Source organism: Marmota marmota, unplaced genomic scaffold, assembly GCF_001458135.2.
Source record: "Marmota marmota marmota unplaced genomic scaffold, marMar, whole genome shotgun sequence".
Taxonomy (NCBI): domain Eukaryota; kingdom Metazoa; phylum Chordata; class Mammalia; order Rodentia; family Sciuridae; genus Marmota; species Marmota marmota.
In genome coordinates, this window is record NW_026000026.1 from 78034616 (window position 1) to 78050967 (window position 16352).

At 36.9% G+C, this 16352-nt stretch overlaps 1 protein-coding gene across 1 annotated transcript in view; it reads left to right on the forward strand.

The window, feature by feature from the left end:
• The window catches only part of Stk32a (serine/threonine kinase 32A), a 122318-nt gene that overhangs the window by 52512 nt on the left and 53454 nt on the right, over nt 1-16352 (forward strand). Inside the window, exon 5 of the mRNA XM_015477577.2 lies at nt 6281-6454. Within this exon, the coding sequence (XP_015333063.1) occupies nt 6281-6454 (174 nt within the window). The remainder of the gene's footprint in view (nt 1-6280; nt 6455-16352) is intronic.

A 16352-nucleotide genomic window follows, 5' to 3' on the forward strand; every position in this document is an offset into this window, starting at 1 on the left:
AAATGCAAAAGTTTTAAATTTTGATCCAAATCTATTTATCAATTTTCCAATTGACTATGCTCTTGATATTGTATCTGAGAAACTTTTACCTAATTCAAGGTCTCAGAATTTTGTCTTATTTTATTCTAAAAGCTTTATTCATTTTGCAATTACACTAAGTCTATGGTTCATTTTCGTTAATTGTAATGTGTGCTATAGAAATCCACGTTCACCTTTTTTTTAAAAAATATTTTTTTAGTTATACATGGACACAGAATCTTTATTTTGTTTATTTACTTTCATGTGGTTGAACCCAGTACCTCCGACGTGGGAGGCAAGTGCTCTACCGCAGAGCCACAATATGTCCCATTGATTATGTCTATCCCTTTGCTAACACCACACTATCTTGATAACATTTATTACATTTAGAAATTTGGAAGTGAAAATTCCTACTTTTTTCATTCTCAAAGTTTGATTTTTTTTTTTTTTTAGTTTTTGGACTATGATAGATGTTTGTAATTTTCTTATAAATTTTAGGATCTGCTCCTCAGTTTGTGCAAAAAATTAGATTTAGAGATTACATTGAATCTATAGCTCAGTTTGGGCAGAATTGATATATTTGCAATATTGAGTCTTCCAATTTATGAACATAAAGTGTTTTTCCATTTACTTATATCTTCTTTAAATTTCCTAAGCAACACTCTGTAATTCTCAGTGTATAAACCTTCTACATTGTTTTATTAAATTCATTTTAAAGTATTTCTTCGTTTTTGATATTGTTGCAAATGTAATTATACCCTTAATTTCATTTTCATATTATTTGTTGCTTCAATAGAAATATATAGTTGATGTTTGTATATTGATATTGTATCCTGTAACTCTATTATACCTGTTTATTCGTTCTAATAGTTCTTTTGTGATTCCCTTATGATGTTTTATGTGAAGAATTCTGTAGTCTGTAATCAAAGGCAGTTTTACTTCTTCTTTTCCAACATGGATGTCCTTTATCTTTCTTTCACTAACCCCTCTAGTACTAATAAAAAGTGAGGGCAGATGTTTTTACCTTGTTCTCAACATAGGAAGGAAGACATTTGGTCTTCCTTCATTAAGTATGATGTTCTCTGCAGGGTTCATTGTAGTTGTCCTTTATAGGGTGAGAAAATTCCACCTATTTCAAAATTTTTAAGAGTGTTTTCCTTTGTCAAATGCTTTTTCTGTGTTTATTGAGATGGTTGTATGTTTTGTCCTTTATTAGAAAGTTATATAACATTACTAGGTTTTCTAATATGAATCCTCCTTGGTCATGGTATGTAATCTTTTTTATATGTTGATGGAGTTAGCTTGCTAATATTTTTTTAAGGGTTCTTATTATTAACATAAGCGGGGTAAATACTACTTACCTTATAGGTTTTTGGAAGTAATTAAACGTAATAATGCACATGAAGTACCTAGCATGGTGTCTGATGCATAGTAAGAGCTAAATTAATGGGAACCATGTTAATTATGCCTTTGACAAAAGTATCTTCATTTAATTACCTCATATAAAGTAATAGGGACAACTTTATAAGATAAATTGATTGGGTTAATACCATAGTCCTGTCACATTTGAGAGTGCCAGAAGAAAGGTAATTGTAATCGTAGCTAACATTTAATCATTACTTCCTATCTTACAGACACTATTTTAAAGCCCTTTATAAATTGTAACTGACTTCATTTCCCAACAACCCTATGAGGTGTATGCCATCATACATGAAAACACTAAGGGCTTATGGAATTTGCTTCAGTAATAAAGAGGTTAGGGACTGAGCTGGGATTTGAACACAGGCAATCATGCTCCAGGGCTAAGTTGTTTAACACTGTGCTATGTGTCACACCATGTGCTAGTCACTCTACAAACATTATATCTACATTTTGTACATGGTGCATAAAATTATTCCCAATGTACAGATATCCACTCTTGACTTTCAGTTTCCTCTAAGAGATTTGCTCCAAATTCACATGTGTGATATGAGATCTGTGTGAAGCCTTTCCATTTTCCTTAGGTATATTTTTAATTGGTTATATCCTTGATGAATCAATCAAGTCATATTTCATAAAATTTCAGAGCTTTTAGAGTTATTCATGCATTTTCTTTTGCTTTGCTAGATGGGAATATCAGAAGTGACTCTTGATCGGGTACAGTTTGAATGGGGATTTGGGGAAACAGTTACAATATGAAGTAGATTCTTCTTTTACTGTCTTGGTTTTCAAGCTTTTTGATTGTAGTCCATAGCAAAAGAATGTACACTTTCATCACAACTCATTAGATATTCTCACAGAGACACCCTGTATTCACAAAAACAAAATTTCATAGATAATATTTACTCTTATGTTAATAGCATTATCCTGTTATTCAGTGTGTTTGCTGTCTTTTAAAAATATGCTTGTCACAATGAATCAAACTTGAAAAATCCATCATTGGAGAATATTGTAGATTTCTTCCAATTCTCAGAGTAAGATTTGTCTCGAGATGGTTTCCATAAGATAGCTTGAAGCATATGAGTGACTCTTTGGACTTATTTGAGAACCATTTGATATCTAAAGGTAGAACCTAAAGAACTCACCCTCACCCAAAGCTTGCTTCTCTTCTTCCTTTCTTTAGTTCATTGGTCAGTTTATTATTCCCCCCACCCCCACATTTTGTAGAGTCTACATTTCAGGCAGTGTGCAGGGTCTGAGTCATCAGTTTCAGGAAAAGCAGACGTGCACCCTAATAGCCTTGGAAGAGGAGTTGGTCTGAAGGCATACGGGAAGATATTTCCAAATTATGATCAGTTTTGTGAATAAGATATATGTAGTTGATTATAACAGACATATTCAACTTAATATGAGTGTTAGAGAAGACTTCTGAGTTTTGAAAGATGAGTTGACAATACCAGGCGTTGTGAGTGCAGGCTTAGGACACAGCACAACATGGGCTTCCAAGGCTGAAGGTGGCATGGACTGCCAGTTGAAATGAAAGGAAAGTTTTCAATTTAAAGTTGTAAAGATAAACAGGACCAGATGGAATAGGTCCCTGTCGTCTATGGAAAGATTGAATAGTTTTTGGAGGATGGGTAGTATGCTAAAACTCACAATTAAGAAGTGTGGCTGCAGTGTGGAGAATAGATTAGAGAGGTCCAAGTTAATATATATGTATATATAGAGAAAGAGGAGGCTGGTGTCGGGAGTGAGCAAGCATAATCAGTATGCTGTTGCTGTGGTCTGGGTCAGCCATGATAAAAAGAGTGTGGAGTAGGCTGGTGGTCTTTTGTTCATTTTTCTCCTTTTTTACTAATATACTTTGCAATAAATTTCAAGTGCAATGGTACCAGAGTTGTTAATTTTGGAGCTGTCAACTAAGAAATAGATAAACCATGATATAGCATACAAAAAAAAAAGTTACATAAATATGACAACTAAGTCTAGGTGATAAATTATTGAGGTACAAAGAAACTCTTACTCTTTTATCTGAAATAAATCAGATTATGACATGAATCTGAATATTCTAGGTATCACCAAATTTTGTTACCGCACATATTTTTTGTTGGGTGCAGTTTTGGAAAATAAAATATGTATCTTCTTCTTCTGAGAGCTAAGTATCTGAGATGGAGAGATTCGGGTCTGGTGTGCTTAAAAAAATTGGAGATTTTTAGCAGCCAAACTTGCTTCCATGGCTAAATAAGTTTATATTTATACTGGCCCCAAGGGAAGCATGTTGCCTCTTGCCTTGGCTTCTTCTTTCTTTGATTAATAATCTCCTACATGTCGGGACACTGTTATTAACTTGTTACAAGTAGCTCCTCTATCAGTTTATTCTTCAAATTAAAAAAAAAAATTGCTTAAGCAAAGTCTCAGTAAAAATCTTTGCTCATTCAGGCTGAATTTAATACTCCCACTGTTCCCCTGTAGAGTTTAGTGGAATGAAAGGAGAGAAATCCTCTGATCTGTCACCAGGTTGCTGACCCACACCTGGGGACTTGAGACAATTAATAGCAGGGAGAAGGGAGCATATCAGACTTGCTCTGTGAGCTGACCCAGTCTGGGTCGTTTGTTTCACGGACAGCTACTTATGCTGTGGCTAGCACTCTCTTTTTCCTCCTTTTGGTAACCAGCCCTCACCTACTGCACCATTCTACCTCGTCTGCCACCCACCCCAACGACTGCTCACATCTCATGAGCAATCATGCTTCCTGGTGCTATAGCTGAAAGAAGCCTAATGTCCTGGATGTGATTATTTATTTGTCAGCCCAATGTTACTTACTGGAAGACCTGTAGAACACAATGAGCATAATCCATATTGGTGCAGTTGAAAGGATTGCAAACCAAGTTGCCTAGACCCAGCAACTTTCCCATTAGTAAAGATGTCTAGCCAGTAATTACATGGAAATGAAAGATACATTTTTCTAAAAGATGATACCAAGCATGCATATTTCAAATTTTTACAAAGTACTTTCTGTGTTTCTAAGTTCCCCCAAAGCATAATTTCTGACATCTGTGTGAATCAGTTTTCAGAGGTAAACAAAATTTTGTTTTGTTTTGAACAAGGAAGCATAGGGACTATTAATCTTCAATAGAATGTGCCCTTCTTATGTTAATGCTCCACTGAATTCCTTGCTGCTTTTTTGTTGTTGCTGCTGTTTGTTAGTAATCCCCTCCTTCTTCAGCACAATGAGAATCATAAAGTAGAAAAATGTACTAAGTACGGTTGTCCCATCAATGATATCCTAGCTATTTCCTAAGCAAAGAATTCATCACTGGGAATTGATGTGCATCCCTGTGTACTGTTTGCAGGCACTTAATTCTTTAATTCAAATAAAACTTTAAAATATGATGTAAGTGACATTATGTAAAAACAAAAATGTCAAAACAGTGCTGATAGAGAGAATTTCATTGTGACTAGAAATCGTGTCTGTGCTTTGAGCAAAACAGAGCAAATCATCACATAGGAATGGGTTTTTACAGGAGGCTCTTTGCACAAAGCAGAGTCTGTTCTCCATTCTGCGTGTCTTATTTCCTCTTGTAGGCCCTCTGCCTCATGCTTCTTCAGGTGGGAAGCTCATGTTTGGACATACATCCTGCTTAAAATCCTACAGTGACTCCCCAGAACCTACAGACTCATTTATGTGCTCCTGTCACGGGGCTATCTTCTCTGCCAGACTCATGCTTCTTGATCAATACCTGTTGTTTGAACAAATTCAAATGGTTTTCTTTTCCCCACCCACTGAGGTTCCCTCCCCCATGTGTGCTTGAATACATGCTATTTTCCTGTTTCAAAATTCACTTTTGCACCTGAGGAAAACCCTCTGGCTCTACCACTTGTTTGGTTTCCGACCTTATGCAAGGCACTTAAACTTTTACTGCACCTTGATTACCTTGTGTGAGAGTGAGACCATGACAGTGATGTGGGGTCCAGCTAAGGAAATGCTTTCTGAGTGCTTCAGAGCCAGCTCCATCACAGACACTCAGCAAAACATCAGGAGATGTTACCTGGATTTTTTTTTTTTTATCAGTTTTATTAATCACTATCTCTCAAAATTTAGCTCAGGTTTTATCTTTGGTGAGAAACTTGCCTTAAATCCCCATCCCAAAGACTAAATTATTTTCTTGTACTGTTCACCATACTTTTATTGCTCCTTTTTTACAACAATCTTTTTCTTATTATTAATATGGACATGGTTTGTTATCATATTGGTGGGCAGCAAAGTTGTTATTATGGAAAAATGGGCACAAGAATGGCTTAAGGAGGCCTTGTAACTCATTTTTATGTGGACCTCCTGTGACAGTATGGTTAGGATATGAAAAAATATGTAGATTAAGGGGGCTCTCCTTATTTCCTGGGTTTTATAGTGATGTAAACCAATTAATGAGTGCTTACTATATGCTGAGCCTGATAATAATATTATACTTACCCTATTTGTTCTTCACTATGATCAAATATGGTGGACATTCTTATTTTCATTTTCTCAGGAAGAAACTGGAACCCAAGGTCATGGAGTTTGTGATAGACCATTTACTCCCAAAGTCTGAGCTCTCAGCTCAAGAACATTCTGCTTGGGCTGGGGATGTGGCTCAAGCAGTCGTACGCTCGCCTGGCATGCGTGCGGCCCGGGTTCGATCCTCAGCATCACATGCAAACAAAGATGTTGTGCCCGCCGAAAAAACTCAAAAAAAAAAAAAAAAAAAAAAGAACATTCTGCTCTGATCTTTAAGGTCTCCTTTGCCTCTGGAATTCCTCAGTGTGTAAAGATATTTGATGCCTCCTTTTCTAATGCCATTTCAGGTATTCTTTCCAAGATGAAGAGGACATGTTCATGGTGGTGGACCTCTTACTTGGTGGGGACCTTCGTTATCACTTGCAGCAGAACGTTCGCTTCCAGGAAGACACAGTGAAGCTCTTTATCTGTGAGCTGGCCATGGCCCTGGACTACCTGCAGAGTCAGCGCATTATTCACAGGTCAGTCAAATCCCAGGAGACAGCCTGGAACTAAATGCACAGCAGAGAATCTATAACCTGATGCATTTCAACAAATCCTGCAGTGTTCATTTAATTCATGCAACAGTCCACTGATGATGGTTAATTGTCCCCATTTTGCAGATTTAAAAAAAAAAGCTGAGCATATAGAGCTTAATTTGTTTAAGAACACAGTAAATTACAAGATGAGAATCAAGGATTACTGGTACTTTGTTATAACTAAGCCTAATGGAGAGGAGAAAAGGTGACATGTAGGAAGTTGAATACCTAATGAATTAATTTAAATAGAAGTGGAGGAAAGAAATAGGATAGGAAGAGAGAAAATTCTTTGGGGACAAAATTTGTCATGCCCCCTGTATTATGCCCTGTATATTAAGTCCCTCTCTAACATGTGTACTGCAAAAAGAAGCAGCCAGAACAATGTTTCCTGCACTTGGGGCCTTTGTGGTAAGAAGACACATGAGCAACACAAGAAGATATAAACCCACAGGGGTGATAGGGAGAAATGGATAAGCTTCACCTTTGTAAAGAAATTAGTAGTTTTAATGATGATTTAATATGTGGTATCCCACTTGATCTCTAAAATAATCTGTGATAAATGATCAGAGAAGAAATAGATAGACCAGTATTAACTGTGAGAAAACCATGATTAGTAGAGTAATTATCACCCAGGCATATTTATAAGCAATGTGAACCTAATCATCAAATCAGCCACAGATTTACTGAGACTTAGTATGTGCCAGGCACCACTAGGTACTTTACTACATCATCTTATTAAATCCTTAAGCCTCAGAAAGGACTCCATATTTCATTATAGTTTTCCCATTTTACAAAGAAACTGTGGCTCATAGATTTGCCAGATTAACAAATGGTACTGCCAGGATTTAAACCTAAATCTCTGACTCTGAAGTCAGAGCTCTGTAATACCAATTTGCATTAATTACACATATGAAATACATGCTTTGAGTAAAAAATCAGCACATTTAACCGCCACTGTCTTCTCTCATTTTGTAAAAAATATCTCTGAGTTTTTAGGCACAATTATATGTTATTTAACAGAAATTTAGCTGGATAAAATATTTGACCACCATCACTTGATATTTATCTATAATTTACCTGACTTAGTACAGAGTCTTCATGTGAAGATGTAGCACCACATCACACTTTGTATGCAGGCACCATGAACACATCTTTTTTTTTTTTTTTTTACTTTGACCCTAGACACTTAAGTAGTTGTTTAATTTTCCATCTTTGGAAGAGTCTATTTGTATTGGAAATGTGCTCAGGCAACAGTTAAATGGAAAGCAGACCAGTTAATCAGGCAGGATCTCGGAAATGAATTTGCACACCTGGTGTTTTGTCAATAACTGGAAATCTTGTTTGCAAGCTTTCTCTTTCTCCTGTCCGGGCCCTCTGGTCCTTCATAGATCTTTCTGAAGTCTATGGAGTCCCTTCCAGAACCTCCACACTCATTTATCCTCCCAAAGGTGCCAGTCACAATTGGGCTGCTGACATCAAAGACATCAGAAAGGAGACAGTGACCATGAGAAGCCTGCAAGGACTAAGACTGCCTTCTGGCTTGCTCCTTGCTCTGATTTGAATTCATGCCTTCTTTCTTTAGACTTCATTTTCTCTGTTATCACAAGTTAAGATGCTCTGAACATTTTATCTTGTATTCAAAATGATATTTCAAGAAGATTTCAGGAGGGAAGAAGAAAACCAGAACACTTGATACAGTTTTCACTCTCAGGAATTTACCAATATCAAATACTGTTTTCTCTCGGCAATAGCCTCAGAGGAAAATAAAATATTTGGGAATCGACCTAACAAAAGAGGTGAAAGACCTCTACGATGAAAACTAGAGAACCATAAAGAAAGAAATTGAAAAAGACCTTAGAAGATGGAAAGATCTCCCATTTTCTTGGCTAGGCAGAATTAATATTGTCAAATGGCCATACTACCAAAAACGCTATACAGATTCAATGCAATTCCTATTAAGGTTCTGATGATGTTCTTCGTAGAAACAGAAAAAAGCACTCATGAAATTTATTTGGAAAAATAAGAGGCCCAGAATAGCCAAAGCAATCCTCACAAGAAAAGTAAAACAGGAGGCATCACAATACCAGACCTGAAGATATACTACAGTGCTATGGTAACAAAAACAGCATGGAACTGGCCCCAAAACAGACATGAAGATGTGGTACAGAATAGAAGACACAGAGAAAAACGCACATAAATACTAGACAAAGGCACCATAAACATACATTAGAGAAAATATAGCCTCTTCAATGAGTATTGTTGGAAAAACTGGAAATCCATATGTAATAAAAGGAAGCTAGCCCCATCTCTCATGCTGCATAGAACTCAAAGTGGATCAAGGACCTAGGCATTAGACCAGAGACCCTGCACCTACTAGAAGAAAAAGTAGGCCCAACTCTCCATCATATCAGCATAGGAACCAAATTCCTCTGCCTCATTCTTTATTGCTTACATCATCTTTTTGCCATGTAAGTCAGAAACCAAGGTTAACTTCCTGTTCTTTGCCCTTTACATACTCATAGGTCTTACTTAGTGTCTGTCTTCAAAGGGCCTTTTTGTACTAAAATGTCTCCTTTCTAGGGCGAATAAAAAAAGAAAACACAGTGACATTTTGAGTGCTGTGTTAAGATAATGAGACATCCTTCTAGGGTCAAAAATGATTCAGGAGTATTTCTATTGCCATACTCTACCTCCTGTGAGTGATATTTTATAACCTATCATAGCATCTTGTACCTCTCCTGAGGAGTTCTGACCTTTTTGGTGTATAATTATTTAATTCATTTGTCTCCTGTAATAAATTGTAAACTCTATAATTTAAGCATGTGTGTGTAGCTTTCCATTATAATACCAGGTTGTGTCAATTGAACACTGGCTGAATCACATGCATGATTGACTAATAGTCTAGGCTTACAAATAATAAAGACAGCTTTAAAATACAGGACATTAAGGCCAAAGATTTCAGACCTACCATGGTCTTTACATTGGGTAATCATATAATTTACCTTTTAATCTAAGGTAGTTCTGAAAGCTAAAGAGGGTGCTATTATTGATGCTGGGAAGACAATCAAAACTCCTTAATGTTCTGGGCTATTCAGGATGTATATCATCGTTTTCCAGGCTTTTCATGACATCAGTCCACATAGACATTTAAATTCTGATACTAGATATCAATTTGATGTGATGTCAGTTTGAAATGGTGTCAGATGGCTTGAAAAAAAAAAAAAAACATGTACACAGTAAAACAAGCAGTACTCTTTATCTAAGGTACGATAATAATGGTGGCATTCTGAGGCCAGGGCTCATGGAGCAGGGTTAAAAGCAGATAGAGCAGTATAGAGGAGATACAGGCTTCTGAGTATTAAAGTCTCCTAACAAAATATTTCTTTATTATCACAACAAATATTTATTTATCTAAGGATGTTTTATGATATGTAATAAAAATTTTTCAAGGGAAAAATTAAAACCTTCAAAAAATAGCAAAATTAATACTGTTTGATTGAGATAACAAAACAATGTATCTTTCAGTTACTTAGAAGACTAGATTGTAAAACACTCCCTGAGTTTCATAGCAGATGAGTAAATGAAAAAAAAGAATTAATTCCTCAGGTGAGGAGAGACCGATCTACCACTGCAGATCTAAAATGTGGGACTTTTAGCTGGGCGTGGTGGCCCATGTGTATAATCTCAGCATTTTAGTAGCCTGAGGCAGAAGGATTGCAAGTTCAAAGCCAGGCTTAGCAATTTAGCAAGGGCCTAAGCAACCAGTGAGATCCTGTCTCTAAATAAAATACAAAATCGAAGGGATGGGGTCCTGGTTCAATGGTGAAGCACCCTTGGGTTCAATCCCTGATGATGATGATGATGATGATGATGATGATAATAAAATGTGGAAATTCTGAAGTTCAGAGGACAAACTATTTGGCCTCTGGACATGGCAGAAAATTTCAGAATTATCTACAAGAAGTAAGTGAATGTGGTAAGGGGCAGGAGCAGCAATACACTGCACTTTATTAAGGGCTTCCTGGATATCAGCTACCCACTAAGCACTTGTCAGTAATTTCCTTCATTCTTCCCACAACTGCAGGAGGTTGATGGTGTTGTCAATGAAACTCTGGTTTTGAGAAATTAAGTATCTCACCCAAGGTGGCTTGGCTAGTAGGTAGAGTGAGGTTCATTGAGGAGAGACAGAGCTCTTAACCACTCTGTACCCTACTGATGTTGAGGGCTTGAGAGGTCTTTTACCCAAAGGGAAGAGTGTAGTCCATGTAAGGGGTGCTAAATAAATGAAAACATTCACTCAACTCCCTGTGGTAGCATAGAATGGGCTGTTTTAACTTTTTTCTCACATTGGTTTTTCTGCCAGCAATGTCTAGCTTATTTTTCTAAAATACCATAGGTCCTGTTTTTGACATAAGTTCCAACTGTGACAAAAATAAGGATTTGTTTAATTTTGTTTGCAGATTTTTTAATCTACAGATTTGACTTTAGTGTTTTTAAAATATGTAGAATGTTCAGGTAATTTTCATCAACTTCAGAATCTTTTCTATAGTTACTAAAGGTAGACCTTGCATAATAAACATTAATTTTGAATTGTACAAGTAGACAATTTCCTTGTTAGTCAAGGAGTCAAACATTTTTGTGTGAGCATAGTTTGAAAATAAGTCTGACTTTCCAAAGTGTTTCCAGTTTTTAGTTGAATATCCCCCTTTGCATACATTAATCAGTGAGTGAAGGCTTTAAAATGTGGACAAAGTTATTATTTGCTTTTATTAAAAAATAAGAAAAACAAAATTAATTCCTCTGAGGATAGTACTATTTGATTTGATTGCCACAGCATCCCTGATGAATAATCTGATGGAAACTAATTATTATGGTTCAAAAACAAATTTGTATTCATTCCCTTGTCAGATGTTAAGGACTCGATTATAATTTTAAGATAATGAGATGAATTGTGTAGGATCATTATTAGTAAGTCATCTTGGATCAAAATACCATACGAGTAGAGTAGATGGTTGACTGTTTTTCTAAGAATTACCCCACTCTAATGAAGTTATAACTCATCATTTTCTAAATCTCTATAGGAATGAGATAGAAATCCAACTAGGCAATTCATGTAAATAATTGCAGTGCAACAGAGACAATTGCAAAAATTTTATCTCCCATTGATGGCAAAAATGTTAAAGACGAATAAAAGAAAATTTTTCATTGTCAAGGAAAACACACAGGATCCTGATTGTACTTATCACCTTTGTCTTCTGTGCTATAACCAAGGAACCAGTGATTGATACTCAGATCCATCAAGGAGCCTCTGTAAGATACAGACAGAAATTAATCCCCACACATTGCCTCTCAGACTAAAGTACTACTTGTGAGAGATTTCGATCATTCTGCTAGAACTTAATACTTTTGACAGTGAAGGAAAATAAAGAAACAATGCTTCTATCTTAAGTATTTGTGCAAAAACTATTTATTGAGCAGCTATGTGCCAGATATGTTCTCAGTGCTGAGGTTCCACTGATGAGCAAGACAGAGAATGTCTCTGAGTTGATAGCACCATAGCTTGATAAGTAATCAAACAGTTCAACTGAATATGAGAAAGGTTTTAAAATGAGAAAGGTTTTGTACATGTGCTATAAAGAATATGAGTGGTCATGCATCCATCCTGAGCTGTATGTACCCACACACACATTACTCACAGTTGCTTCTTCACAAAGTCATGGTTGCACTTCTAATTGTTGCCTCTGAACCACAGTATTCTTTATAAAATATTTTCCTAAAGTTTGCCTTTGCCTCTGACCCACTGCATGGTAGGGATTATATTTCACTCATGTTTTAAAACCCAGAATTTAGCATAGTATCTGAACCAGATGGTTGCTGGATAATTCAGTGACAGAAGAAATGAACGAATGTACTGGTGACCCATGGGTGAGTGTAGAAGGCAAAAGTTGCTGTGGATGTGTTTTCTGCAGCAAATTCTTGATTTATTTCACATATTTCTCTGTCCATGCCGCCTTTTCTCCATGCTCTATTTGTTTTGGATCTTGTATGACAAATTACCACAAATCTTACTGATTTAACCCACAGTTTTTAGCTCCCAATTTCATTGGTTTAGGAAGCCTGGCACAGTTTAGCTAGATTAGAGAATCCAACTACCATGTTCCTTCCAGGTGTTCGCCAGAACTGAGTTCTCTTCTAAAGACTGGACTAGGCAAGTTCAGGCAGGATATTGACAGAATTAATTTCCTATGTCTGTAGAACTCATAGCAGCTTATCTGATTAAATTCAACAAGAAACAATGATTCTAGTCTTGAGCTGACTAGCACAATAGAGTGTATATCCTTAAATAATGGCATTAATATTATATAACGTAACTCAATTACTAAAGTGACCCTGCATTACATTTGTCATACAGTGTTGGTTAGAAGCAAGCCACAGAACCAGCCCATACTAAGGGGCCATGACTTATGCAGGGCATGAACAACAAGAGGTAGAGATCATGGAGTCACCATCAAGTATGTTTGCCACATATCCTCTTTGACCTGTGATGGAGAAGTGGGGAGGTTTGATGTTCTCAGTGCTGAGGTTCCACTGATGAGCAAGACAGAGAATGTCTCTGAGTTGAGATCATGGAGTAGAGATCATGGAGTCATCATAAAGTATGTTTGCACCCATTTTCTCTTTGACCTGTGATGGAGAAGTGAGGAGGTTTGATGAAGGGATCAGAAATGATTCTTTCATGTCTAAGCCTCTAGGATGGTTTTCTAAGCTGTCTGAGGACAGTCTTCAAAGTGTGATCTCATGGCTTCTCTGCTCTCTATCCCATAGCCACTCTCCTGTGAGGAGGCTGCAGACTGGAATGAATTGTCTAAGGAGCATGTGACCGTGAGGTGTGACAAACAGCCATTAGCACATTTACTCATCAAGGATCATTTGCAATTCAGCCGTGAACTAAAATAATGTTTGTTTTCCAAATAAGTATTTGTCAACCAACTTCTTCAGTTTATTACAGGCAGAGATCTGGGCTGGGATCTCACCTTTGCCTCTGACCCATGGACACTGTAGTATCTCAGTAGTCATATTGTGTTTTCTCCAGATGATAATTTGTAGAAAGAAATAAGGTCTTTCTGAAGCAAATCATTTTAGTCAGTGATCATTGAGTGACAGATGGGCTGCTAATGAATGAAATTGCCAACACAGTGACACCCCAGCTCTCTGAAGCCTTTGGAAATGAGTCATCTGGTGAGATGTTTTTCTAAATCCTGAAGGCATTACTTCTTTCAGCTCATCAATATTTTTTAGCCATTTAATTTTTATCACAACATGCACATGTCATTGCATCAATGACTTAACAAGAGCTATCACTGGTTGGAAATATACCAAGAAGTAGGCACTATGCTAATAGAGATATTGCACATGCTGCCTAGTTTGAAAGTCGACAATACTATGATGAGGTTAAATATATGGGGTCAAATTCAAATGTGAAGTCCTCTTCTAAATACTGACTTCCTTAGTTCCACCCTCATGAATATAACATAACCTCAAGAAGGGATGAGCTGTTTACCTAATTGCAGCAAACTATATTTTTAGTTGAAATATGTTGTATTAAATTGTGCCCACTTTAAAAAAGGACATATTGAAGTCCTAATCCCCAGTTCCTTAAAGTGTGACTCTTTGGAAAATAAGGTCGTTACAAAAATAATCAAGTTAAACTAAGATCATTAGAGTGGACCCTGGTTCAGCATGAGTGATGTTCTTCTATATATGTTCTTCATATACACATGGGGAAGATGCTGTGAAGAGGCCGAGGAAGATGGAGGAGTAGAGTGACATGCTTGTGAGCCAAAGAATACCGAAGATTGCCAGAAGAAAACAGTGGAAAGCAAGGGAGGACCCTCTCTTCATCTTTCAGAGGGAGCATGGCCCTGTAGACACCTTGATTTAGGACTTGCAGTGCTGAGAACTGTGAGACAATAAAATCCTGGATATTTTTGAGTTAGGCAGTATGTGCTTCTTTGTTACAGCAGCCAGGGCAAACTAATACAATATTTTAAAATAATTTTCTTGGCTTCTAGGATTTCAAACTTTGCTTCTCTAGCAGGTGCTACTGAGGCCATCTTCTGTTTCCACTTCCAACTTGCTCCTTCTGATATATTATGAGATGGGAGACACAATAACAAAATTTGTTAGAATTGTTTGTAAAATTGGAGTTACCTAAGAGAATATTCAGTAAATGAAGTTGAGCTTTCGTGTACAGTAACCTATTTCAGGTTGCCCTGGGACTCTTTGCTTGTTCTTGTATTTTAGATTTGGTAAGGTATTTAAAATATATCAGATATTGTGGCATTTTTTAATACCGTTTCTTTGGTTCATGGTGTTTTGTTTTGTTTTTATATATTGTATAGAAGGATAAATCTTTTTCAAGTAAATAAAGTGATATGCTCATTATGAGAAAATTAGAAGTTTGAAATGATGACAGATTATGTGGTCACTGGTGGCGAGTGTGTCTGCCTGATGTTTTCTTTCTTCCTTTCAGCATATTCATAATACTTGAGGCCTTTTACAGTGAAATATCAGATTTGGGTTTCAGGCTACAACCTTCCTTCTGTGGAATAGTTAAGAAACTGCCCTTTCCTTTTGTTGTATTAAGTCTTCTCTTCAGTGTGTCACAAGCCTTTGGAAATGCTCCCTTTTTCGTACTCCTGTAGCAGAAGGGCCACTTGAGCCTCAGAAACAAAACACAGTGCCCTAATGAGGGCATTAAGTTGATGTGTTCTATTCAGCACCTGCTCCCAGCCTGCGGAATAATGAATGAGCATGGATTACACACTGTGAAAACAGGAGAATCTGCCTTCTTTGTGTTAGGCAGTTTCAAAAGGGCCTTGAAACTGTGCTTGTCACACAAGGCCACCCACTTGGGAAAACCCACCGTGAAAAAGGCAAAGAACTAACTGCTTGTTTACAGGTTAACATTGAACTAGACTATGCTGGATTTCAATAATATCCATAAGGTTAAAAATATAATTAGTAGGCAACCTGTGACTTGCTCCAAATGAAGTTTTACTTTGCACAGCATGCATCCTAATATAAATCATGTTTCATTCTTTCAGGTTTACTAATTTAACACAAGGTATTGACCACATAGGTGTGAGCCAGGTACGTGGCTCTGAATAGAGGTTTGAAAAACAAAAGCATGACTTTGTCCTCTTGGACCTAACAGTTTAGTTGAATAGATAAGACAATGAACAAGGAAACAAATACTAAGAAACATGTTAATTATGTGTTGTGTTTTGTGCTTTATGGGAAAAAAATCAAGGATCTAAGAAAGCATAGGTTTGGAAGTGGAGGTACTCCAGCATTGTATTTGAAGGGGTCCTGGTTAAGAAACCAGCATCTGAGCCAAACATGGAAGCTTCTAGTATGGAAGTTTATCATGTCCTAGGAAGAACAGAGGGTAAAGTTGGACACCTGGGAGAAGCCACAAGACTTCAGTCAGATTATGTCACTCATTCAAGCTAATACTGGGCACAATCTTGCTTCCTGTTTGTGCTTTATTGGAATGCAGAGCTTGCAGGGAAGGGTATGCAATTGAATTTGCTATCAGGTTGGAGAGGAATACTGCATTCATAGTGGATGTTAAGTAAATAAGGATGAGAATGGTAGAAAATGGCATCCATTAGCTGTTCTGGACACTGGGGCAAGGCCGAACTGTGAGATGACTAGTGTACCTTGCTTACCTTGCTTAAGAGATGGCACGTTTTTCATGTGAAAGGCTGGATAGCAAATGTTTTAGATTTCAAAGGCCCTGTGGTCTCTGCCATAAACCCATCAACATGGCAAAGAG